Source organism: Neoarius graeffei, chromosome 20 (genome assembly GCF_027579695.1).
Source record: "Neoarius graeffei isolate fNeoGra1 chromosome 20, fNeoGra1.pri, whole genome shotgun sequence".
NCBI classification, from domain to species: Eukaryota; Metazoa; Chordata; class Actinopteri; order Siluriformes; family Ariidae; genus Neoarius; species Neoarius graeffei.
Window position 1 is genome coordinate 32,131,570 of NC_083588.1, and position 26,790 is coordinate 32,158,359.

Genomic DNA, 26,790 nt, shown 5'->3' on the forward strand with positions numbered 1-26,790 from the left:
AGCAAAACAGGCCCAAACCATGATACTACCACCACTATGTTTCACAAATGGGATAAGGTTCTTATGCTGGAATGCAGTGTTTTCCTTTCTCCAAATATCTCATCTCATCTCATTATCTCTAGCCGCTTTATCCTTCTACAGGGTCGCAGGCAAGCTGGAGCCTATCCCAGCTGACTACGGGCAAAAGGCAGGGTACACCCTGGACAAGTCGCCAGGTCATCACAGGGCTGACATTCTCCAAATATAACACTTCTCATTTTAACCAAAAAGTTCTGTTTTGGTCTCATCCGTCCACAAAACATTTTTCTAATAGCCTTCTGGCTTGTCCATGTGATCTTTAGCAAACTGCAGATGAGCAGCAATTTTGTTTTTGGAGAGCAGTGGCTTTCTTCTTGCAACCCTGCTGTGCACACCATTGTTGTTCAGTGTTCTCTTGATGGTGAACTCATGAACATTAACCAACATGAGAGAAGCCTTCAGTTGCTTAGCAGTTACCCTGGGGTCCTTTGTGACCTCACCAACTATTACATGCCTTGCTCTTGGAGTGATCTTTGTTGGTCGACCACTCCTGGGGAGGGTAACAATGGTCTTGAATTTCCTCCATTTGTACACAATCTGTCTGACTGTGGATTGGTGGAGTCCAAACTCTTTCTTTAGAGATGGTTTTGTAACCTTTTCCAGCCTGATGAGAATCAACAACACTTTTTCTGAGGTCCTCAGAAATCTCCTTTGTTCGTGCCATGATACACTTCCACAAACATGTGTTGTGAAGATCAGACTTTGATAGATCCCTGTTCTTTAAATAAAACAGGGTGCCCACTCACACCTGATTGTCATCCCATTGATTGAAAACACCTGACCCTAATTTCACCTTCAAATTAACTGCTAATCTTAGAGGTTCACATACTTTTGCCACTCACAGATATGTAATATTGGATCATTTTCCTCAATAAATAAATAACCAAGTATAATATTTTTGTCTCATTTGTTTAACTGGGTTCTCTTTATCTACTTTTAGGACTTGTGTGAAAATCTGATGATGTTTTAGGTCATATTTGTGAAGAAATACAGTATAGAAAATTCTAAAGGGTTTACAAACTTTCAAGCACCACTGTACATTTCATAACTAACCCTATTAAATGTTGTCAAATTTAAACTGTATTATTTTCTCAGTTCTGCAGTCTTATATGCTCCAGCAAATCAAATCAGTTGTGTTTTTGAGTTATTTTATATTTGCATATAGAGAACTGTTTAAATAGCACAAATATCCCATTGTATAAGTGTTTTGAAATTCTGATTAATCAACATGGATATGGTTAATAAATGTTTTTGTTTCAGGCTCCAAGTGCATTTAGGCATTGGACTTTGCACAAGTGAAGTGTTCGGAAAAGGTCCTGTCAATTCGGTTCCGTCAGAGGAAGGAAACAGCTGAAAAAGTTTGATTTTTGGCTGGGCTATGCCGTTAAGATATTTTTAAAATTTTAAATTTATTATTGTTATTTACTTTCAGTTAAATTTAACTCTGAAGTGGTCGCTCATATTTTGTATCCAAGCCAGTTTGTCGTCATATTTTTTTCTAAATAATAAAGCAAGATGTGGAGCATCATAAAGTGAGACTCTTTGACATTTTTTTTTTCCACTTTTACTATTATGCTGTAGTATCCACAGTGCCAGGAATGCCAGGTAATGGCTTTGTGCTTGTCCACTGGTATTGCTATTGGCATGGGAATGCACATGTAAGTTAAAAATAACTCTAGCATGTTTGAATAATAACTATATCCCACATATATGTAAGGAAAGTTCTTGATATAACTAATTTAAGCTGTATCTACAATAAAAACCAGTTAATTAACAGATTTTATTTTAAATATAAAAAGTAATTCATATTTTTAATATTATGTTTGATGTACATAATAAAATTAAGTTGATCTTACATGGGGCGGCACGGTGGTGTAGTGGTTAGCGCTGTCGCCTCACAGCAAGAAGGTCCTGGGTTCGAGCCCCGGGGCCGGCGAGGGCCTTTCTGTGTGGAGTTTGCATGTTCTCCCCGTGTCCGCGTGGGTTTCCTCCGGGTGCTCCGGTTTCCCCCACAGTCCAAAGACATGCAGGTTAGGTTAACTGGTGACTCTAAATTGACCGTAGGTGTGAATGTGAGTGTGAATGGTTGTCTGTGTCTATGTGTCAGCCCTGTGATGACCTGGCGACTTGTCCAGGGTGTACCCCGCCTTTCGCCCGTAGTCAGCTGGGATAGGCTCCAGCTTGCCTGCGACCCTGTAGAAGGATAAAGCGGCTAGAGATAATGAGATGAGATGAGATGATCTTACATGCAAAATGTCATTAACGACGTTAAAAAATTGAAGTTTTCGAAACAAAATATAGGTTTTGTTTGATCTACATCATAAAACCAAGTTGGTTTTACTTGCAAATTTCATTTATAGCATAAAAAAATTAAGTAATTTCATACAAAGACTAATTTTGTTGAATCTAAACAACAAAATTAAGTTCATATTACTTGGATTATTTTTTTCATGTACAAAAACAAATGAGTAGTTTATACAAAGAATAATCTGGTGTGATCTACATGAATAAATTATGCAAAAAGTTGCCTCAATTTTTTTAAGTAGATCTGGCACTTTATTTTTATCAGTGTATGATGTTTGCTTAAAATGTCACATTTTTAAGAAGAATTACAATGAATGACAACACTGATGATTACTGCATGTGTTAAAGTCATCAGGTACTACTGTCTCACTGATCATGTTGCCATTCAGCATCACTGCTGTGAACGTAAAATGATTCCTGTATGCCTGTAAAAGCTGAGACTTCTTGCTATGTCTCATACAGCGGTTTGTTGCAGTGGTCGAGCTTTGAAAGGTAAGCAGCAACCAAGGTAATATGTGCATTTGATTAAACTTTAATTGCAGCTGCAAAGCTTAAAATACAGAGTGGGAATGACCGCTTTGTGGCTGTACATTAAGGAGACGTGTTTAGCTTGTAAAACATGCCACATGTTAACTCAGCACCTCATAAGGATATTTTGAAATTAAATAAAACTTTAAAGTGGAATGTGATGGCTTGGGCAAAAAAGTGATTTTTGCCTTGGGGGGAAAAAAAAAACAAAACACCACACACACACAAGCCATATTTCAGTTAAGAAAAAGCCCAAGTGCCACATTTAGGCATGTACACTCACCATCCACTTTATTAGGAATACCTATACATCTGCACTTCCATGCAATTACCAAAAATCAGCTAATCACGTGGCAGCAGAGCAATGCAAAAAAATGTGATGGGGGGGGGGGGGGGGATGTGATCTCTATGACTAACTGTAGCATGGTTGTTGGTATCAGTTGGTGTACGTATTTCAGAAACTGCTGATCTCCTGGGATTTTCATACACAGTCTCTCAAGTTTACACAGAATGGTGCAAAAAAAAAAAAAAAAAAATCCTGTGACCAAAGGGTCTGCAGACTGAAACACCTAGTTAAAGGAGATATGCAGATCCTTCATTTTTAAATAAATTTCTGAGTGGATAGTATCTCCATCCTTGACTCTTGAATGCTGCATAAAAGGGAATTTAAAAAATTATTTTTGAGAGTTTAAAAAAAAAAAAATCAACCGCTAAGTTGGCATTCGAGCTGCCCCGCTGAGCCAGCCAGCCCTGAGCACGTGACATCACAGTGGTAACTGGTTTTAAGGCTGAGGCCTTTGACAGCTATAGACCAAAGTCATATAAATAAAAATTTATGGTGAAAGTAAGAAATACCGTTACCGGCTTGCTCAACTAAGACTGATTTGACTTCATTGATTGTGGGTTGACTCTCATTAAGACAGGATAGGTGTTATAACTTATGCAACATGTACATGCATGCATTTTCACTGATAAAACGTAAAAGGCTAATTAAATAATCAGATGAACTGAAACAATCACATTCTGAAGCAGATTAAATAATCTTATACTGGTAACTTAAACACACAATACAAGTTACAAGTATTAATCTAAATGCGGGTAAACAACAAATGTTGTTGTTTTTGGTTGTTTTATATCCAAATAAGAATCGGAGCTTACCCGTCTGTGTTCTCGCTTCTTGAAGGCCAATCTTGAGGCCGATTGTTTTGAAACAATCTGACTTTCAGTTGTTCGTTCAGTTCTCTGTTCATTCGCTTCTTCCACATAAGGGCGAGATGGCAGCAATATCCAGCAGAGAAATCAGACGGCTGCTCCATTCATTCTCCATTTTCTCCATACGGAGTACTCCACCATGACTGCTCGGCTCAGGCAATTATTAAAACCTGGGACGGGACATCACCGGTTTTAGTAACAACTGCGGGGAGATCACTGCCCAAGCGATATGTCACATCCCGTTCTGTCCCAGGTTTTACCAACAACCTTCAGCTCACACTCCAGGAGAACTGGCGCAACTAAAAACTTACTTTCCTTTTTAATAAATAAATAAAAATACTTTCCTTTTCTTGTAGTTTTATTTAATTGTTAGTGTGCTTGCTCAAGCACACTATTGTCCTTCTTAAGTTTACTTATTCTGCCTTATTCCGACACGTTTTTTGGATCCACCACTCCACTACTGTTCGAGATAGACACCGTTCCAACTCTGAGACGTCTGGCCCGAAGTGGTGTAGTGTGCTTGTATACAGCTTTTGGATGAACGTACCCGTTCTCTTGTTCTTGTCATTTTGCTTTTGTTTTTTTCCCCATAGAGAATGAATAGGGCTCATGAATTGAATTGTCCTACTCGGACATGCTCCATCGCAGATGCACCAAACCTCATGTGACACTTCAGGCCAACTCCCCCAACACATACATGCAATCGGTTCTGACCTGCACTCATATTTTTCCTTTCTTTTTGCTCATCCCTTTTTCCTCCATAGGCTTGCATTGATTTTTGGCCCCATTGAAAATGAATGGTGTTTCAGGAGAAAAACTTTCACTCTCCATCAATTTTTTTAACCAAGTGACCAAACTTCAAGAAACTTCACTTGATGCCTCAGGCCAAGTCCCCGCACAGATCCATCCCCTCATCTGAGACCTGCACTCGTCTTTTCCTTGGTTTTCACGCATCTCTTTTTACCTCCATAGGCTTCCATTGATTTTTGGCCCCATTCAAATGAATGGAGTTTTGCTCAGTAACACTTCACCACACATCCACCAAACTTCATATGGCACCTCAGGCCAAATCACCCATCACACACATGATATCAGTTCTGACCCGCACTCGTCTTTGTCTTGCCTTTCATCCGTCCATTTTTTCTCCATTTTGCCGCTAATCAATGGAAGCTTGACTGAGTCATTCCTCTCTTCCCCCATAGGTGATGATGCATTTGGCAAGGATCTGCTCATTTGAGACTTTGACAGCAAATCAACTTCAACTGAATGGCCACTTTATTAGGAATACTTACACGCACATACGACAGCAATTAGCATATAAGCATTCACATGTTACCATGCTAGCTGTTAGCATGTTACCCATTACGATATCATGCCTGCTGTTAGCTCGCGAGTTGTTAGCATGTTCACCATTAGCATGTTATCATGAGAGCTGTTAACATGTTAGGATTAGCATGGTAGCATGCAGAGTTTGCATGTTTGCTGTTAGCGAGTTTGCCTGAGCATATTAGCATGCTAACTGTTAGCATGTCACCCTCAGCGTGTTAGCATGCTAAATGTTAACATATTAGCCATTAGCGTGTTAGCCTGTTAGCTGTTAACATGATAGCTGTCAGCATATTAAAAAAAGTGTTAGAATTTTAACAAATAGCATGTTAATCATTAGCATGTTAGAATGCTAGCTGTTAGCATGTTATCTATTAGCATGTTATCTATTAGCATGCTAGCTTTTAACATGTTAATATGCTGTTAGCATGCTAGTATGCTAACTGTTAACATGCTAGTTGTTAGCATGTTGGCATTAGCATGTTGGCATGCTAGCTGTTCTGCTACAGCTCAGCAAGCAGACTGCATTTTCTCTGCGGAAATGCAGTCTAGTTGGTACTGCACCCTCTTTCAATATGGGCTTATAGCCAACGCTCCTCAACAGATCAGAGGTCTCGAACGAGTCTTCAGTAAAATGTGCAGAGCAGAGTAGAAACCACTTCGTAGGCACCCAATGTGCCCGTGAACTTCTCGCAAAACGCGTCCACCTCTTTGCAGTTTGAACATTCTTGGGCCATGAATGCAACATAAATCCACCTTGTGTCGTGTTGCTGCACTGGTCAGCAACACATCTACGTGCCATGGCGATAACTTAGCTCAAAATGGAGGATCGGAGTTGCAGTCAGCTCTGTGTTTTAGTATAGCGGAAATGGCAAAGAGACCGATAGACTTCCTGCTGTGACGTTACGAACGTCAAGGTCATTCACTCAGACCGCTACCTATATGAATCACTTTAAATCGTAAAAATTACAATATTAGATTTATTGTTAACACTTAAAACTATTCCTGTGACATTCTTGAAGTCTCAAGGTATTTATAAACGAAAGTGAGGCCATGGTTCTGTGTATCTCCTTTAATAAGACAGATCAGAGGAGAATGGTGAGGCTGGTCTGAGCTGACAGGAAGTCTATAGTAACTCAAATCACTCCTTACAACTGTGGTAAGCAGAAAAGCATCTCAGAATGTACAACATATCAAACCCTGAGTTAGATGAGCTACAACAGCAGAAGACCACATCAGGTTCCACTCCTGACAGCGAAAAACAAGAATCTGAGGCTATCATGAGCACAACTTGACAGGTGAAGATGGGGGGGGGGAAATCACTTGGTGTTTTGTCAGTCTTCAGCTGTCCAGTTTCAATGACCCTGTGCCTCTTGCTCTCTTATCAACAAGGTATTTCCACAAAACTGTTGCTCATCTAGTGTTTTTTGCACCATTCTGTATCAACTCCAGAGATTGTTATGTGTAAAATTCCCAGGAGATCAGCAGTTTCTGAAATACTCAAACCAAACCTTCTGGTACAAGTTTAGAAAATTGTACCTATTGCTCAACAGACATATCATGAATGAACTGGAGATAGAACCTTATAAAACTCAGGTCTAAAGGAGTTCCGCATACAGTTCAATTAATTAATCCATAATGAAGACCCAATTATAAAACATCTAGTAGGAAATGCACTTTGTGCTTGGTCTTTTTATACAGCCAGTGTACAGAATATATATACAAAACTAAAAAGAATGCAAGAATATACCTCATATGCACTCATTTTTCAGTCTACATCTCATGCTCTTGAGCTCTTACTGAGAGAGCTGCTGGAGTGTCTGCTGGTTACAAACGAAGCTATAGCACTTCCCCCTCACCATCTAGATCATCATCATCATCATCCCAGACTTAATAACAGTTAATCAAATATTGTGCCGCCAGAGAGGAAGTGGGAGAAGATGGAGGCTACACCATGGCAACTCTCATCCACCTTCCATCTTTGTTTCCTCCCCTGAACAAAACTCAGGAAAGCTTTCCATGGTCATCGTGGAGATACACATTATATTGTTTGTTTATCTTTAGGTCTATCATAGTATTGGCCTGTGCAGTAGTGACACTACAATATGCAAATGTGTCTTTGTATCCTGTATAGCTCAGACAGGTCAGTATACTCATCTTCCCCTGAAAACAATAATTTACTTTTCATCTCATCTCATTATCTCTAGCCACTTTATCCTGTTCTACAGGGTCGCAGGCAAGCTGGAGCCTATCCCAGCTGACTATGGGCGAAAGGCAGGGTACACCCTGGACAAGTCGCCAGGTCATCACAGGGCTGACACATACAGACAACCATTCACACTCTCATTCACACCTACGGTCAATTTAGAGTCACCAGTTAACCTAACCTGCATGTCTTTGGACTGTGGGGGAAACCGGAGCACCCAGAGGAAACCCACACAGACACGCAAACATGCAAACTCCACACAGAAAGGCCCTCGCCGGCCACGGGGCTCGAACCCGGACCTTCTTGCTGTGAGGCGACAGTGCTAACCACTACACCACCATGTCACCAATTTACTTTTCAATTAAATACAATTTTAAATTTTAAGTATATTTGCAACTGCACTTCAAAACATATCCAATATGCAGTAATGATGTATTATGATGTGTACACCACTACTGAACTTACCAGTGAACTGTAATCAGGTATGCATATGAAATCACACCAAGAGGTATTTTTGTAGAAACATTTATCACACAAAGTCAAAAACATACAAGTCTAAACAAATACACTCACTGGCCACTTTATTTGCACCTATACATCTGCTGTTTTATGCAGTTATCTAATCAGCCAATCCCTTGACAGCAGCACAATACAGATACAAATCAAGAGCTTCAGTTAATTTTCACTTCAAACATCAGAATGGGAAAAATTGTGATCTCTGTGACTTTCACTGTGGCATGGGTGTTGGTGCCAGATGGACTGGTCTGAGTATTTCAGAAACTGCTGATCTCCTGGGGTTTTCACACACAGTCTCTAGAGTTTACACAGAATGGTACGAAAAAAGAAAAAGAAAAAAAACATTGAGTGAGCAACTGTTCTGTGGGTGGAAATGCCTTGTTGATAAGAGAGGTCAGAGGAAAATGGCCAGATTGGTCTGAGCTGCCAGGAAGGATATAGTAACTCATAGCACCTCTTTACAACCGTGGTGAGCAGACAAGCACCTCAGCATGCAAAAGCAGAAAACCACATTGGGTTCCACTCCTGCCAGCCAAGAACAGGAATCTTAGAATCAAGAACACCCTATTAGAGTGGACGGTGAGTGTATTCAGCCAAGATACTGCATCTGTGATGTAATATATAAATCATGGCTAAAATAATAGGCTGTTTACTTTCAGATAACTTAAAAATAGCTGACATGTCATGGTAAACTTCTTGTAGAAACGAACTGGCGCAATTGTGGAGGAAAAAAGTGAACCACCATAAATGTTGTTGCAGAGGCTTTTCTTATCCGGTCATGCACATGCAAGCTTGTCAAACTCCATGGACAAACACTGTATACGTATTAAAGCTTGCACTTGGAGCATTCACAACTGAAGTCGTAACGTCAGGCCTTAAGAATCATACCCATTTTAGTCACTGTGAAACAATGACACTCTTTGTTGTTGGCAAAAATGACAAATTCATGTTCCCAAATTATACCTTTATTCTTTCTTTTCTAAACAATTATGCATTTAATTTGGGTATTATACAAGATATTTTTGTATTAGGTTACATTACACTCTGGAAGTGATCTGTTTTTGTGTAAATGTCAAACGGCTCACATTTTGCACGACATGCATATACAGAGTAGAGAAAGCATTATTTCACTGCCTACATAGTGCACTTATATAATGAGTAAAAGTAAAGACGAAGCAATGTACTGAAAGAATTCAGGCCAGCCTGACCACTGCACACAAACCCAGTCAAAATAACGCACACCAATTTTACATCAAGGGTTTCCAAGTGTGTTATTGCTAACACAATTGATTAGAACTATAACTGCAATATACTGTAGTATACTGTCTCTATTGCAGTCCTAGCAGGTCAGTGGAAAATGCTGCGTTCAACTAAAACTTGTAACTCAAGCTGGGTGTCCATTGCAGCTTTTTGCAAAATATAAGTGATATTTAAAATTTTGATAAAACACAACTGGTCTGTGTTTCCATTGAGTGATGTTATGCATTTTCTCCTCTTGCAATAGCTCTTACAGAGTAAGAGCTACTTTTTTCAGAAAAGTAGCGTTTACTTTTGTTCTTCGTGTCATGCGAAAAATGTTTCCATTTCAATTTTACAAAATATTGCTTTGTGGAATCATCTGATAAAAATTGTTTTTGCAATATTTAAGGGTTTTTTTTTTCAAAAATATTCACGCTTCCATTACTCGTTTTTTTAGTTCACAATTTCAAATTGTGCGTTAAGCAAATTAATGGAAACACAGCTTTGAGAACTTCCAAACTCAACAAATAAAACTTGGAATTCCTACTTGGAAAGACAGGAAGGTGTCCTTAACCCTGAGTTCAGCATATGACATTGTGTTAACATGGCTACTCGCATTGTTACCAGTAAATAATGCCGCTTTTCCACTACAAACGCGGCTGAGTCGGGCTGAGCCGTGCCGTGCTGAGTCGGGCTGAGTCGAGCTGAGCGGGGTTATTGGAGTTGCATTTCGACTACCACCGCGCTGAACCGTGCTGGCTGGAAGTGGGTAGACACATCGGGTGGAGTTAGCGAAAGTGGGTGGACGTCACGTGATGTCGTTAAGCGGCGCAAACAGTGACATCAGTGATCTTTTAAGCGGTAGTCTCACAACCCGGATAGTGAACAATAAACATGGAGGACATGGAGTCGTTAGTGTTGCTGGTCTTGGTGCTGTGGCTTGTTGCCACCAACAACGCCAACAGATACTGGCAAGAGCGTATAGATGAGGCGAGGCGCATAAGGCTCCAGAAATTCTCGTAATTCGTAATTCTTCTTCTTCTGGGTTTACGGTGTTTACAGATCCCAGCGTGCTCGCGGGGCGTGTGTGGGCATGTGAGGACACTCCTCCTCACCAATCAGTGCACAGGGGAGTGTCTGCTCATGCCCCCAGCCTCACTCAGCTCGGTTTGGCTCGCTTCAGCCCCACTCCAAAACCGTGCAAGTTTTGGGTGCTAAGCAGGGCTGAAGCGAGCTGAGTCGTGCTGTTTTGAGATAGTCGAAACGCGAGCTGTGTCGGGCTGAAGTGAGCTGAAGCGAGCTGAAAAAGGGTAGTGGAAAAGGGCCATAAAACATCACTTCACTACTTTAAAAGGACTTTACAGTACTGTTTACTTTAACACTGGCCATACAGCTTGTTGTATTGAGAAAAACACATCAACCCATGAGAGCTGGTGAGTTTGCTATGAACAAAAACACACGCTTCATGTTTTTCCTCACTTTGTTGCTTGAATGCAGCAAGTTTGAGAATTGTGTCATTCCAAGTTTAGACTTCCGACTTCCAAGTGAGGTTGAATGCAGCCTAAATATCACTCCAGTATGATTCTATGAGCTGGCTGATATTTCAGATCATCCTCTGACAGTCTACAAAGTCTAACCCTAAAGTACTCCTGCCCTGAACATGTTCGTGCATTCCTTGAACATGCAGACTAAGATACCCATGTCGACTCAGGAAGCGCCTGTCAAGTTATTGATTAATTTGATCATGTGAAAATAATAATAGTTTACAGGTACTACAGCATCAGAGATCAGTCTCAGGCTACTAACAGAGAAATTCTTGATTTCTAGCACCACTGGGCTTTGATTGGTAATTTCCTGTTTTTTCTCTGTAGGCACCAGAACCACCACTCTTCTCTTGAAGCAGATCAATAAGAAATTCTTGTAATAGGAAACCGTGTGTCTGTGTACACAGCGGTCGTAAACCCATTTGTAGCACTGTGAGACAAATACAATGAAGTTGATAAGATCTGGCTCCACTCAAGCTCTAAATGTGCAGTTTCATCATGTAGCAGACATCAACATGAAGCAAAACTAGCTTCTTTCTTTTAGGTGTCAGACCTGTAAACGCTGTCATGTCTTTATTACTGATCTGAACTCACTTCAGTTAAATCCATACAATCAGTGTTGAGGAATTGAAAGAAAGAAAATTTAATTGTTGATTTTTTTTCCTCTGCATTGTTATGTTTGGGGAAAAAAGAAAGCATTAAGCTCCATTTTATTGTTCCTGAATTGTTGTCATTCTTGGAAGCAACTTGAGACCTCTCTCAACTCAGAGCCAAGAAATTTCTGTGCAAATCCAAGTTCCACGTCGCTGTTAAGCCACAAATGGTGAGAATTCCCTCCCAGCACATTCCTTCTCACTTCCCACAGAGCAGATTCATATTTCAAGTTCCGAACTCACAGCAACACACTAAACTGTCCATGTCATTAAATGATGTTGAAGTACACCTTGGAAAATGCCTGCTAATGCACATTCCTCCACTCAGCAATATAAATAGTGCCAGAAATACTTGCTCAAAGGTCAGAAAAGGACAAAAACATCTTTCTAAGCACTATTACACACACCAGGGTGAATCTGTGGATAATATTCCACTCTGCAGGGATGACTGGAAATGAATAGTCAACATTCAGAGGCATGATGAGGAAAAAGAAGAAAAAGAATGATGCACATACTGTAGATAAAAATTAACACAACGGACAGTGTGAATGAAGAATGAATAAGTAAGGGGGGGGGGAATCACAATAGGGCTTGCTGTTATGGAAAAAAAACAATAATGATGGGATGCTTCAATGTCGTTGACACCCTGGAGTGGATTACTTTTTCCTACAAGCCCAGAAATAATTTATTCCATTTGTTACAGTAACACAGGGATTTCCTGTTGATCAATATTTTTAGTTCATTAATGAACATGTCATACTTTTTAATCATTTATAGTTATACACTGCCCTGCTTTAAAGAAAAATAAAAAATTGTGCACTCTAATTTTGGTTGGACCGACTTTAGCTTTGATTGCAGCATTCATGATGGATGCATCGCTTCATGTGCTTCCCTTCTTACCTTCCCTGATCCACCCATTCCTCAGGAACAGGGTAAATCTGGACTAATCAAACCACATGACCTTTTCCATTGCTCCAGTGTCCAATCTTTATGCTCTGCAGCAAATTGAAGCCTTTTCTCTTGATTAGTCTCACTAACAAGTGGTTTTCTTATGGCCACACAGCTGTTTAGTACCAATCCTGTGAGTTCTCACCACATTGTGAATGTGGAAATGCTCTTAATTTCACTATTAAACATAGTCATGAGTTCTACTGTCAATTTATTTATGATTCGACTTCAAGTGTTTAAGTGATCTCTGATCGTAGTCAGTCAGGATCTTTTTCCAACCACATTTTTTCCACGGAGTTGATGGTTCACCATTATCCTTCCAGGTTTTAATAATGCGTTGGACAGTTCTTAACCCAATGTCAGTCATTTCGGCATTCTCCTTAGTTCTTTTCATTGCCTGGCTTAATAAAGGCCAATAATTTGACCCTTCTGAAACACAGCAACATCTTTTCCATGAGCACGGGATATGTCTTCCAACACAGATGTTTAAGAAATGAGAAGCTACCTCACTGCATCAATTAGGTTTAAAAGAATTGCTGCCAGCTGAAACACATTAAAGGTAGACTGCTTTTCAGGTTTTTCAAGTGTAGGTCATAAAAATAATTTTCCCTGACACCCAATAAATAATTTTTGTTTAGTGGACCAAAAGCTACTGAATTCAAATCACAGACTTCCATTTTTATTCGTTTTTTTCCCTAATAGAACAATTAATGAATTTAAATTCTCCACCATTTTTGCCTGCTTCAACATGACCCAATTCAAGACACTACGTCATGCATCGCATGGGGGGTTTCCCCCATTCATGCAAGGCATTGTGGGATACAAATTTGAAACAGGAGAGAAATATAGAGGACGTGAGTGTGCAAATGAAACGTGAAAGACCGACTACAGTAACGGAAAACGAAAAGAAAAGACGCTGTATTGCGAAAGGAACGGAAACGCAGGACCACACTAATAAATATTGGCGATCAGTGGAGATGGTGGGATGATCAAAGGTAAACTTATGCATGCACACATGCACTTCCTCCGTTTGCTTGACTGCACGAACTGGGCGATCTCACGCACATTATTTGCTATGGAATCTCCTCAAATTAGATATGTTCCCAGTCACAGAATTACCTGATATTTTGTGATATATTAAAGAAATAAACCTACATCTTCATGACCAAGTTTCAGAGAGAACTAAATATTATGGATTTTATTAAAATTGAAAGGCAGTCTTCCATTAATCATTGCAATAATTATCTGATTTGTTCTTTAAATCCAAATGGCAACTTTTTGGGGGCTGGGCAGTATATTTATCATTGTAGAACATCCACGAGACAAGTTAGCACTTACATTATAGCAACTATAAACAGCCATTCCCTTAGCAGTCTCTCTTATTTCTGTTTTGATGTTAATAAGACAAAAAAAAAAAAGCATTTTGTCATGTACAAGAAGACCAGAAAGTGCAAAGCACTCAGTCCTGAAGATTTTCCCATGGAGGAACAGAACACTTAGGCCAAGTTTACATTAGACCATATCTGTCTCGTTTTCTTCGCGGATGCACTGTCCGTTTACATTAAACCGCCTGGAAACGCCGGGAAACGGAAATCCGCCAGCGTCCACGTATTCAATCCAGATCGTGTCAGCTCTGGTGCTGTGTAAACATTGAGAATACGCGGATACGCTGTGCTGAGCTCTAGCTGGTGTCGTCATTGGACAACGTTACTGTGACATCCACCTTCCTGATTCGCTGGCGTTGGTCATGTGACGCGACTGCTGAAAAACGGCGCGGACTTCCGCCTTGTATCACCTTTCATTAAAGAGTATAAAAGTATGAAAATACTGCAAATACTGATGCAAATACTACCCATTGTGTAGTTATGATTGTCTTTAGGCTTGCCATCCTTCCACTTGCAAGTGGTAAGTGATATGCGCTGGGATCACGCACACAGCGGCTCAGTCCCGAATCGTGGCTCATGCACTTCACTCGCGTGCTCTGTGAGCTGCGCAGGGCCGGAGTGCGCACCCTCCAGAGGGCACTCGCTGTTCAGGGCGGAGTGATTTGGAGCGCAGGATGCCTGCGGAGCCGAGCGTATCCGTGTATTGGTGTTGCTGTGTGCACGCAAATCGTGTATTGGTGTTGCTGTGTGCACACTAATCGTTTTAAAAATGTTAATCTGATGATCCGCTGATACGGTCTAATGTAAACATAGGCTTAGTGTTACAAAGCGTCAACTCCAGAGGCTCCTTCGGCAGTCTGACCAATCAAGTTTGAGAATTCAGCACCAAAGAAAACAAGCCAGTGTGACATGTGAAACTCAGAAAATGCATTAAGAGATTTAATATCAGAGAACATGTGTAATTAAATTTTGGTTTTTATATGTTTTGTGAATAAATCATTTTGGGTTATTATAGGACTTCCTCATGGGTTATTATTGGCCTACACATCACTTTATTCCCACAGTGAGACATAACCCGGTGAGCAGCTGGTTACAGTGTTTACTATTGATAATTTTCACAGTGTGTCAAAATAACAATAAACTGTATTCATTATATCATGATCTAAATGATGGGCTGGATATTCCACCTTCACTTCAGAGCTCCATACAGCAGATCACATCCTTATCTGATGACATCAGCAGAACAGGCCACTATTAAAGCCTTTGTATAATCTTAGCATTAGTTTTCTTGTAAAGGACGCTTGTTGGTGCTAAACTCAAGCTGTAATGCAGCTGTTTGATGTTGCATCATGGACTCACCCTGCTCCAGGTCTCTCTGGTCGTACCATGGCTCGTCCTCTTCAGTCACAAACTCCTCCATCCCGCCAGCACGGAGCATCAGGCACTTCTTCCACACAGGAAACGGCGTTCAGCAGCGTCTTCTGATGAAGCTGGAGGATAGTGACTTTTTCAAACGAAAAAATAGAAATTGAAAAAAATATATGCAAATCTATACATGCAACGCGGACAATTTTAAAGCTTGGACACTGTGCAAAGCGCTGTTGTTGGCAGTGATGGCACAATGGAATGAAAGGGTCCGATCAGCTCTGCCTCTGCCCAAGCGTCAGAGAGCGAGGAATGACAAAAGCAGGCGGATTGTCCTCAGTTGACAGACAACTAGCACACTGACATCACTGATATGTTCACACCGCTGGCTGCACGCTTATTTACAGCAAAAACAATAACAAGAATAATCATCATGCAGCTGTAAGCAGTGCTGCTTCTCACTAAAGTGCACACATCACTGCTGATGACATCTATTTTTGTCAAAACTCAGTCCCTCCCACTCCGGTGCTAATCACCGACATCACCTCCCCGTCCTCTGTCCACTTCCCGACATCCCGTTCGGCTCGTGCTGATGGTGAGGTGGCTGCCTCCGGTCCTCGTGCAACAAGCTCTGCTGCACGTGTTGCCAGATTGACCGCTTTCAATCCCGCGGAATTTATTTATTTTCACTCCAATATAATGATTTTTTTTTTTACATTTTCACATTAAAACTAATTCGTTTAGACCATTTTTATTTATACCACAGTGCTGTTGAATTCTCCAACCTTAATAATGTTGATTAAGTGAATCATCAGTGATACCACGGTCATGTTGAATGCTCAAATCTGATTGGTCAGAAAATGTGCATTATTTTCGTAGAACAGCTCAGAAATTATTTCCGGCTGGACCGTGAACGACAGATCTAATATCAATGCGCTCGTTCTAGTTGTTTCTGTAGTAACTGCTTACGCACAGAGTTATGGCGGATTCTCTACATAATCTACTAATAATAGCAGGTTTTTTAAGTGTTGTTTAAAGGTGTCATTGCATCGTTTTTTCATCAATTGTGCGGTAGTCTGTAGTATGAATGAATGCCCTGTGAGACGGTTTTGGTGAAAAAAAATGCTGTGGTGCTCCTGTTTCAGGCTGTTTTAGTTTGGTGGAGGAGTGGGTGGGGAGAGAACGACAGGATTTCAGCTCTTACTCATGAATATTCATGACATGTAAACATATCGCTTCTGATTGGCTAACAGCACTGTGACGCTCCCTCCAGTGGGTTATGGGCGAGGCCATGACTACTAATTTTCGAAGTGACGTAAGTTCGCAGGCCTTTTTCTGATTCGCTCGTTTTTCCGTCTGTTTTCTTTCATAGGCTAATACAGGGAATGAGGGTAGAAGAACATTTTCACGTGCAGCATGCATATGCAACTCGGAGTGACCTATGGTATTTCAAAAAGAGCAAGTATTGAACAGTTTGTCGTGGAATGACACCTTTAACAAAGTAAAGGGTATAATCATTGATTTAACATTTATAGCAGGAGTCTTTGTTGTAAGCACTTTGTAACAGTCAAAGTTTCCCAGCTCTTTCCCAAGGAAGTCTTCAGAACAGAGGAGTTTAGGCTTTCCAGAGAGACAGAGAGAGAGAATGACATGTCTATAGCAGCCATTTTGTAAGTGAGAACAGGAACTAGGTGGTCTTCTGGATGTACCACAACATTAAACTATAAACCATTAAAAAAATGCAGTGTTTTGTATATTAATAAACTAAACATTATTTTCATTTATGCAACAATTAGTTCCAGTCAACTAATATTCTGGTCAAGCAGCATTCCAAGAATGTTCATATTTAGTATAATAGTGAAACCGGCAGGCGAAGTCAGTCTTCCCCGTCATTTCCGGTGTGGCAGCTGGAGGAGTTATCTCATTAATATTAGACGTGAATATAAAGGCAGGTATCAGCATGCTGTACAATGACTGCTACACTTCTGTGCTTTGCTGCTTGCTGTCCATGCTCTGGTTCAAGACAGTGCCGCTGGGGTTACCTTCGTGTTTTTAACATTGGCCGGCGGATATCAACAAGACCGCTTCAACCCATGTTGAGCTTGCCACTGCTGCTTTGTTTTGTTTTAACATTATTGGAAGTTTTATTTTGTTTGTAACACTTTATTAACAGCACTAGGTTTTGTTTTAAGTGATTTTAAGTGATTTTATTTGTCCCCCATCTTTATAGAGGTGTCCACCAGTTGTGTTTTCTTAGGTGGCTTTAATTTTATGTTTATTGTTTTGCTATTTGGTGTGTTTTATTTTAAGTTGATTGCATGTTGATCTAATTTGCTGTGTATTTATTTAGCCACCTCATAATGTGACACCTCTGTATTTACCTTCATTTTCTGAGTTTGGTATAGCTTTTAAATCACTGCTAACCTAGATTCTGTTTTCCCTCCCTTTAGTTTTGTATTCTTAATTTTAACATTATTTATTTTTGTTGGAGGTGAAATTAAACTCAATTTTGTTGTGAACTAAGTGAACCACGTTTCTGTTCTTTTGTGAACTTACCTGTGTGGGAACTCCTTGGCTTTCTTTTATGATTTGGATTCAATTACCACAGTTTTTTTTTTTTTTATCATTTAAGTGACTGTTCCCTGGGGGAAATCCCCAGGGTGGTGTTATTGGACATTATTGCTGTAAAAGCCAAAATCTAGCCAAGGCCCTAATTCAGTTACAATTTCTTGGTATAATCAGCAGGATTCAAACCTGCATGGGGACCCCCAATGGAGTGGAGTTGGCAACCATGCTACACAAACAGCAAGAGCAGATTGATCAGTTGAGCAAGATTCTTCTGAAAAGGCAGGCAACCCCATGTCCCAGGACTAACAGAGGTAATGTAATTTGTAGACAGTGTCAGCAGTCGGGTTATTATGCTAGTGATTGTGATAATGAGCGGGTCCCTGCTCAGCTCAGTAACTTGGTTTATGCCCCTCAGGTTGCAGCTACCACTATCTCCCAGCAGGCATTAAACTAGCTCCCTCCAATGTTCAGAGCCAAACATGTGGAGGGGACCTTAGTGGCTCAGATGATGGGGTAGCGGCCCAATTGATTGCCCCCTGCCCCCAAGTGATTATTAAACTGGCAGGTGTAGAGGTAAAATGTTTGTTGGACACTTGTCTATAGTGTCTACCATCATAGAAAGATTTTTTAGGGAAAACTTTCATGATAAACTGCATTCTTGTCATTGGTTGCAATTAAAAGCTGCAAATGGGTTACAGATCCCTTACCTTGGCTATTGGGAGCCAGACATTGAAGTGTGCGGCAGAACCATTCCTAAGCAAGGTGTATTGGTACTTGCAGACCCTCCTGAGCAGCCCACCCCACCTGAGGGCCCGGGAATTTTGGGCATGAATGTCATTCAGGGTTGTTATGATGAACTGTTTAGCCAGTACAGCCCTGATTTGTTCACTCTTCCCACAGTACAGGCTGCACCAGAGTCTTGGCAGCGAGCTCTGCAACTTTGTCATCAGGTTGAGGCCCAAGCCCCTAAGTCACAGACAGGTTTTGCTAGGGTTCATGGTAGGAGACCAGTACATATTCCTGGTGGCACTATTAAAGTAGTAGTTGCCACCTGCTCTGCTCAGTTTGGGTCCTCCAGTTCAGTCCTTTTAGAGCCCTTAACTGACCATCATCTGTCTGAGGGCCTGTTAGTCTCTCTTGCCCTTGTTCATGTCACCCGGGGCACTGCTTATATACCTGTTGTTAATGTAGGTTGTTTTGTAGTCACACTTCACCCTCGCTGTCCCTTAGGACTGTTGTCAAAGACAGAAATTCCTACTAGCAGGAATTAGTGAGGTAAAGAGTGAACCAGGCAAGACCACTGCAATAGTTAGCTCCTAAGTTGGAAAAGTTAGCTTAGTGCAGGAGCAGATTAGGACCCTTGATTTATCTGTTCTCTCAGATGAAGAACAGGACCAAGTGAGAGCATTGTTGTTAAAACATGAATCTGTGTTTTCTGCTTTTGAGGGTGACCTTGGCTATACTAACCTTATCTCTCATAATATTCCCCTACTTGATGATGTACCTGTAAGGCAGAGGTGTCGGCATATTCCTCCTTCTGATTATGATGCAGTTAAAGCCCACATACACCAACTGCTAGAGGCCCAGGTTATTAGGGAGAGTAGTAGTCCCTATGCCTCCCCCATTGTCCTGGTTAGGAAGAAAGATGGCAGCCTTCACCTGTGTGTGGACTACCAGCAGTTAAACCACAAGACAAGGAAGGATGCCTTTCCTCTTCCTTGAATAGAAGAGTCCTTGGATGCACTGTCAGGAGCTAAGTGGTTTTCCACCATGAACTTAGTCAGCAGTTACAACCAGGTACCAGTAGCGGAAGAAGATAAGCTAAAAACTGCCTTTTGCACCCCTTTTGGACTATTTGAGTTCAACAGAATGCCATTTGGGTTGTGCAATGCACCAAGGACATTCCAACGCCTTATGGAAAGGATGTTTAGGCCCCAGCATTGCCAGTCCTTACTGTTGTACCTCGATGACATCATTGTTTATTTCTTCCAGTGTGGGAGAGCAGTTGAGCCATCTGGATCTCGTGCTGAGTCACCTGTGACAGGAGAGACTTAAGGTTAAACTGGATAAGTGTTCCTTCTTTAAAAAAGAGGTACAGTACTTGGGCCACCTCATCTCCGAGGAGGGTGTTTCCACTGACCCCAGTAAGATCTCAGCAGTCACTATCTGGCCTCATCCCACCACTGTCTCTGAGCTCAGGTCCTTCCTGGGTTTTGCCGGTTACTACAGGCACTTTGTGGAGCGGTTCTCTAAACTGTCTGCACTACTGCATCATTTGGTGGCTGAACTCTCAGGAGTAAGGACTCATAAAGGCCAGGGTGCCTTGCTGGGAGAGGTCTGGTCAGAAAGCTGTGAGAGGAGCTTCCAGGAGCTAAAGGCCCGGTTAGTAGGTGCACCTGTTTTGGCCTTTGCTAATTTCTCCCTCCCTTTTATCCTGGAGGTTGACGATAGCCACAGCGGCTTGGGTGCCATTCTGTCACAGCAACAGGATGGTGACGTGAGGCCCGTTGCCTATGCCAGTTGAAGCCTCCACCCTGCAGAGAAGAATTACAGCGCCATAAAATTGGAGTTCCTTGGTATGAAGTGGGTCATGACTGAAAAGTTCAGGGAGTATCTGTGGGGTCAGAAGTGTGTGGTGTGGACTGACAATAACCCTCTGAGTCATTTAGGCACTGCAAAATTGGGGGCTACTGAGCAGCGTTGGGTTGCTGAATTGTCTGCCTTTGATTACGGTGTTCGGTATCGTCCAGGCCGCACCAACAAAAATGCAGATGCCCTGTCAAGGCAACCAATGGCTGAAACCTCCCAAAAGATGGACCAAAACCTGCCAGGCATAGCCGTACCTACGGCTCTACAGTTATCCACAGGGGGAGGTAAGATTGAACATGATGTGCAATCTGCTGTTACTGTCCTACCCTCTCGCACTTCTGTTGACCTGCAGGCTCTCCAGGAGGCTGATTCCACCATTGGCACCTTCCTTCACTTCTGGCGGGAAAAGAGGATGACAAGTCAGACTGAAAGACAAGGGCTGAGCCCTCAAATGCATGGGCTGGTGCAGCAGTGGGGTTGGCTGGTCTAAAGAAATGGCCTCTTTATCGCCGTTTTTTCCGTCCAGATGGACGTGAGGAAGTCCATCAGCTCCTCTTGCCAGAGAGTCTCAAAGAGGAGGTCTTGAACCAGCTCCATCGGAACCATGGCCACCAAGGAAGAGAACGAACTACTGACTTAGTGAGGCAGAGGTGCTACTGGCCAGGAATGAACAAAGACATCCATGAGTGGTGTGAAAATTGTGAAAGATGTAATCTCGTCAAGTCTACCCAACCCCAGATCTGGGCACCCACGGGTTACTTGCTGACTGCAAGACCAAACCAAATCCTGGCCATCGATTTCACCCTGCTGGAACCCTCTAGGGATGGTAAGGAGAATGTTTTAATAATGACTGATGTCTTCTCCAAATTCACCCAGGCTGTACCCACCAAGGACCAGAGGGCCCTTCAGTTGCAAGAATACTGATCCAGGAGTGGTTCTACCGTTATGGGGTCCCAGCCCGGATACACTCTGATCGGGGGAGGAACTTTGAAAGTGCCCTGGTCCAGCAGCTGTGTGAACTGTATGGAGTACAGAAGACTCACACTACCCCCTACCACCCTCAGGGCAATGGTGAGTGTGAATTATTTAACCGCACTCTGCATAATCTGCTGTGCACACTTCCACCTGCACAAAAGTGTCATTGGCCCGACCACCTCCCCCAGCTTGTGTTTAACTATTACATTACAACTCATCAGTACATGGGAGAGTCCCCACATTTTCTTATGTTTGGCCAAGAACCGGGGCGGCACGGTGGTGTAGTGGTTAGCACTGTCGCCTCACAGCAAGAAGGTCCTGGGTTTGAGCCCAGCCAGCGGCCAGCGAGGGCCTTTCTATGTGGAGTTTGCATGTTCTCCCCGTGACTGCGTGGGTTTCCTCTGGGTGCTCCAGTTCCCCCCACAGTCCAAAGACATGCAGGTTAGGTTAATTGGTGGCTCTAAATTGACCGTAGGTGTGAATGTGAGTGTGAATGGTTGTTTGTCTCTGCGTCAGCCCTGCAATGACCTGGCGACTTGTCCAGGGTGTACCCTGCCTCTTGCCCATAGTCAGCTGGGATAGGCTTCAGCTTGCCTGCGACCCTGTAGAACAGGATAAGTGGCTACAGATAATGGATAAATAGCCAAGAACCTCACCTACCTGTAGACTCCCTTCTAGGGCACTTACCAGAGTTAATGGCTGGCAGCATGCAGGTGGCTTTTGAGTATGCAAAGGAGTCTGCAGCCAGGCAAAGGAAGGACAGACACGACCAACTACCACTGAGTGAGCCATTGCCGATGAATCAGGAAGTCTACCTGCAGGACCATTCTGTCCATGTTTGAAATAAAATACAGGATGTCTGGGGGCCCACAGTCTACAAAGTGGTGAAAACACTTGACCCTGGTGGAGTAGTCTTTGCCATAGCACCATTGCATGACTCAACTCAGGTAAAATATGTGCATTGTGTTATGCTCAAATTGGTCCCTTCTCCTTTGTGCCCTCAGTTTAGCTCTTTGGACCTCCCACCAGTGGGGAGTGATGATAGTGACACAGAAGAGGATGTGAACGACCCGGGGCTGTTGGTGGTCAGGACAGCACCTGGGCACAACCAACCCCCAATAGTGCAACCAGGCTCTTCTGATGCAGCACCGTTAAGTCTTCCACTAACAGAAATTACTGACCCTGTCCTCTTATCTCCAGCAGACCATGCCCCTAGTGCCACTTCAGCTCCCCTTAGGAGGACCACTAGGATGACCATATGCTAGCACCCTAACATCCACCATCTCCCAGAACCAATACGGAGGAGGGCGGGTGGGGCTATGATCTCCCAGGTAGCGGTCTCTAGCAGCACAGCACCAGCATTCTTTAGACCATGGAATTAATGGGTGTAATAGTGTATTGGTGGGTTGCCAATAGAAAATGGGGGGGGGGGGGGGGGGTAGGATGTAACCGACAGGCAAAATCAGTCTTCCCTGTCATTTCTGGTGTGGCAGCTGCAGGAGTTATCTCGTTAATATTAGACGTGAATATAAAGGCAGGTACCAGCGTGCCGTACAACGACTGCTACACTTCTGTGCTTTGCTGCTTGCTGTCCATGCTCTGGTTCGAGACAATGCTGCTGGGGTTACCTTCGTGTTTTTAACATTGGCCAGCGGATATCAACAAGACCGCTTCAACCCATGCTGAGCCTGCCACTGCTGCTTTGTTTGTTTTCACATTATTGGAAGTTTTATTTTATTTGTAACACTTTATTGAGTAACAGCGCTAGGTTTTGTTTTAAGTGATTTTTAAGTGATTTTATTTGTCCCCCATCTTTATAGATGTGTCCACCAGTTGTGTTTTCTTAGGTAATTTTATGTTTATTATTTTGCTATTTGGTGTTTTTATTTTAAGCTGATTGCATGTTGATCTATTTTGCTGTGTATTTATTTAGCCACCTCATAATGTGACACCTCTGTATTTACCTTCATTTTCTGGGTTTGGTATAGCTTTTAAATATGCTAACCTACATGCTGTTCTCCCTCCCTTTAGTTTTGTATTCTTAATTTTAACATTATTTTTTTGGAGGTGAAATTAAACTCAATTTTGTTGTGAACTAAGTGAACCACATCTTCTGTTCTTTTGTGAACTTACCTGTGTGGGAACTCCTTGGCTTTATTTTATTATTTGGATTCAATTACCACAGGTTTTTTTTATCATTTAAGTGACTATTCCCTGGGGGCAATCCCCAGGGTGTTGTTGTTTGACTTTAGTGCTGTAAAAGCCAAAATCTAGCCAAGGTCCTAATTCAGTTATAATAGTACTAGGACATTTCACTTTATATCCCTCATCAAAAAATTCCTGTGCAGGGATTGGTAAAGGATGGCTCATGTGACATAAATTAGTTCCACCATTGATTAAGAAATGTATCTCATGATGTAAAAACAAAAATGGATATGGTGTGAGTCAGTCCATGGTATATCCTGGATATACCATGGACTGACATCACAATTTAAGGCTATATGGCTGACTCTAGTCACAGCTGTGGCTCCACAAGCATTTCTGTGTGTGTAGCTCTATATATTATGATCATGCCTAGTGAGGCAGAATTAGACTGCTATTTTTTTCCAGGTTTATTTCTAATTCTTTGTAGTTAACACTTTTAGTTTGGAATGTTTTGATGAGGGATTTAAATCAAATAAATGCACCACTGTAACAGTTCCTGATGTGGGTCGAGCACAGAAGCACGACAGGCGAGAGTTGATGTTCACATACATACATTTTATTTTCCTTATTTTGGCTTTTCAGCTTGCTGAAAACCCCGCCCTCCATTCACAAACTGCCGCTTGTTCACACCCCCGTTGCCACATACCCCCACCGCCCGACTCAGGCCGGGGAGCCATCCGGCCTGAAGCAGACTCCGCCCCCCGATGGGACAGGAAGTCCGCCACCACCATCTGCGCCCCCGGCCTGTGGACCACCTCGAACTTAAACGGCTGGAGGGCGAGATACCAACAGGTGATCCACGCATTGGCATCCTTCATGTGGTGGAGCCACTGGAGGGGTGCGTAGTCTGAACAGAGAGTGAAAGGGAACCCCACCAGGTAGTATCAGAGGGCAAGGACCACCCACTTGATGGCAAGGCACTCTTTTTCGATGATGCTGTACTTGCTTTCATGCATCGAGAGTTTACGGCTGATGTACAGCATGGGGCGCTCCTCACCCTCCACCTTCTGGGACAAAATGGCCCCCAGCCCTCTGTCTGATGCGTCAGTCTGTAAAATAAAGGGGAGAGAGAAGTCAGAGGAGTGCACAAGTGGCCTCCCACACAGTGCAGTTTTTACCTTAGAGAACGCCTGTTGGCACTGCTCTGTCCACTGGACCGGATCTGGAGCCCCCTTTTTAGTGAGATCGGTTAAAGGGCTGGTGATGTCCGAATAATTAGGTATAAACCTATGATAATAGCCAGCCAGCCCCAGGAACTGTCTCACCCCCTTTTTGGTCTTGGGCCTCAGGCAGGCCGCAATCGCTGCAGTCTTGTTAATTTGGGGACGCATCTGCCCATGACCCAATTGGAACCCCAGATACCATACTTCCACCCACCCAATTGCACACTTTTTCGGGTTAGCTGTGAGGCCCGCACGCCTCAGTGACTTTAGAATAGCCCTCAGATGTTCTAGGTGCTGCAGCCAATCATGGCTGTAGATTATTATATCATTGAGATATGCGGCCGTGTAGGCAGCATGAGGGCGGAGGACCCTGTCCATGAGCCGCTGGAACATAGCAGGCACCCCAAATAACCCAAAAGGAAGTGGGACAAATTGGTGTAATCCAAATGGTGTGGAAAAGGCCATTTTCTCTCGGGATAGAGGAGTCAAGGGGATCTGCCAATATCCCTTTGTTAGATCCAATGTTGAATAAAAGCGAGCCATGCCTAACCGATCGAGCAACTCATCAATGCAAGGCATTGGGTATGCGTCTAAATTTGACACCGCATTGACCTTTCTATAGTCCACACAGAACCGAACTGACCCGTCGGTCTTGGGAACCAGGACCACTGGGCTGCTCCAGTCACTAAGGGACTCCTCAATTATGCCCATCTTGAGCATGGCCTTGAGTTCATCCCGGACCACATTTTTTGTGTGTTTGGGTAGGCGGTAAGGGCGGCTACGCACCACCACCCCCGGGGGCATCTCAATGTGGTGTTCTATGAGGTGGGTGCGGCCGGGTAGGGGTGAGAACACGTCGGAAAATTCCTCCTGCAACTTGGCTACCTCTGTGAGTTGGGTCAGTGAGAGGTAGTCTCTACAGGGGACTGGAGTGTTTTGAGATGTTACCTTTTTTACCTCCGACCCCATCTCCACCTTCTCTGGAACTACCAACGCCAATTCCACAGGGACCCCCTCATTCCAGCGTTTTAAAAGGTTGAGGTGGTAGATTTGCAATACCCCGCCCCTATCCGCTCACCTCACCTCATAGTTGATGTCCCTGACTCGCCGTGTGACCTCGAAGGGTCCTTGCCACTTGGCGATTAATTTAGAACTCGACGTGGGCAATAATATGAGTACTTTGTCTCCCGGTGTGAACTCTCTAAGACGCGTGCCCCTGTCATACTGACGGCTTTGATGTTCTCGTGCCTGCCGCAAATTCTCCTGGGTTAAATGCATGAGTGTGTGGAGTTTTGCGCGCAGGTCAAGAACGTACTGAATTTCATTCTTGCTAGGTGAAGGTCCCCCCTCCCAGTTTTCTCGTAGCACATCCAAAATGCCACACGGCTTATGCCCATATAATAATTCAAATGGAGAAAACCCCGTGGAGGCTTGCGGGACCTCTCGTACTGCAAATAACAGGGGCTAGAGCCACTTATCCCAATTATGTGCAACCTCACAAATTTTCGAATTATGTTCTTGAGTGTTTGGTTACATCGCTCCACTAAGCCATCTGTTTGTGGGTGACAGACACTAGTGTGGATAGACTTAATCCCCAGTAATCCATACAGTTCGCGCAGTGTACGTGACATAAACGAAGTGCCTTGGTCTGTCAGGATTTCTTTCAGAATCCCGACCTGGGAGATAAAGTGGAAGAGCGCTTCCGCAATACTGCGTGCTGAGATATTGCGGAGAGGCACTGCTTCTGGATATCATGTTGCATAGTCCACCAGAACTAAAATAAAGCGATATCCCCGTGCTGACCGATCTAATGGCCCGACAAGATCCATCCCAATTCTTTCAAAAGGGGTCTTGATTAGAGGGAGAGGGTGCAAAGGCGCTTTTGGAGTGGCTGCGGGATTTACTAACTGGCATTCACGGCACGCCGCACACCACCGACGGATGTCCCCACAAATCCCTGGCCAATAGAACTGGGCCATTATTCGG

General features: G+C 42.9%; 1 protein-coding gene across 1 annotated transcript in view; it reads right to left on the reverse strand.

Moving 5' to 3' along the window:
• cdr2l (cerebellar degeneration-related protein 2-like) overlaps window positions 1-15,787 on the reverse strand; it is a 33,211-nt gene extending 17,424 nt beyond the window's left edge. Inside the window, exon 1 of the mRNA XM_060901496.1 lies at window positions 15,299-15,787. Within this exon, the coding sequence (XP_060757479.1) occupies window positions 15,299-15,377 (79 nt within the window). The 5' untranslated portion in view covers window positions 15,378-15,787. The remainder of the gene's footprint in view (window positions 1-15,298) is intronic.
• Window positions 15,788-26,790: the final 11,003 nt, after the last annotated feature.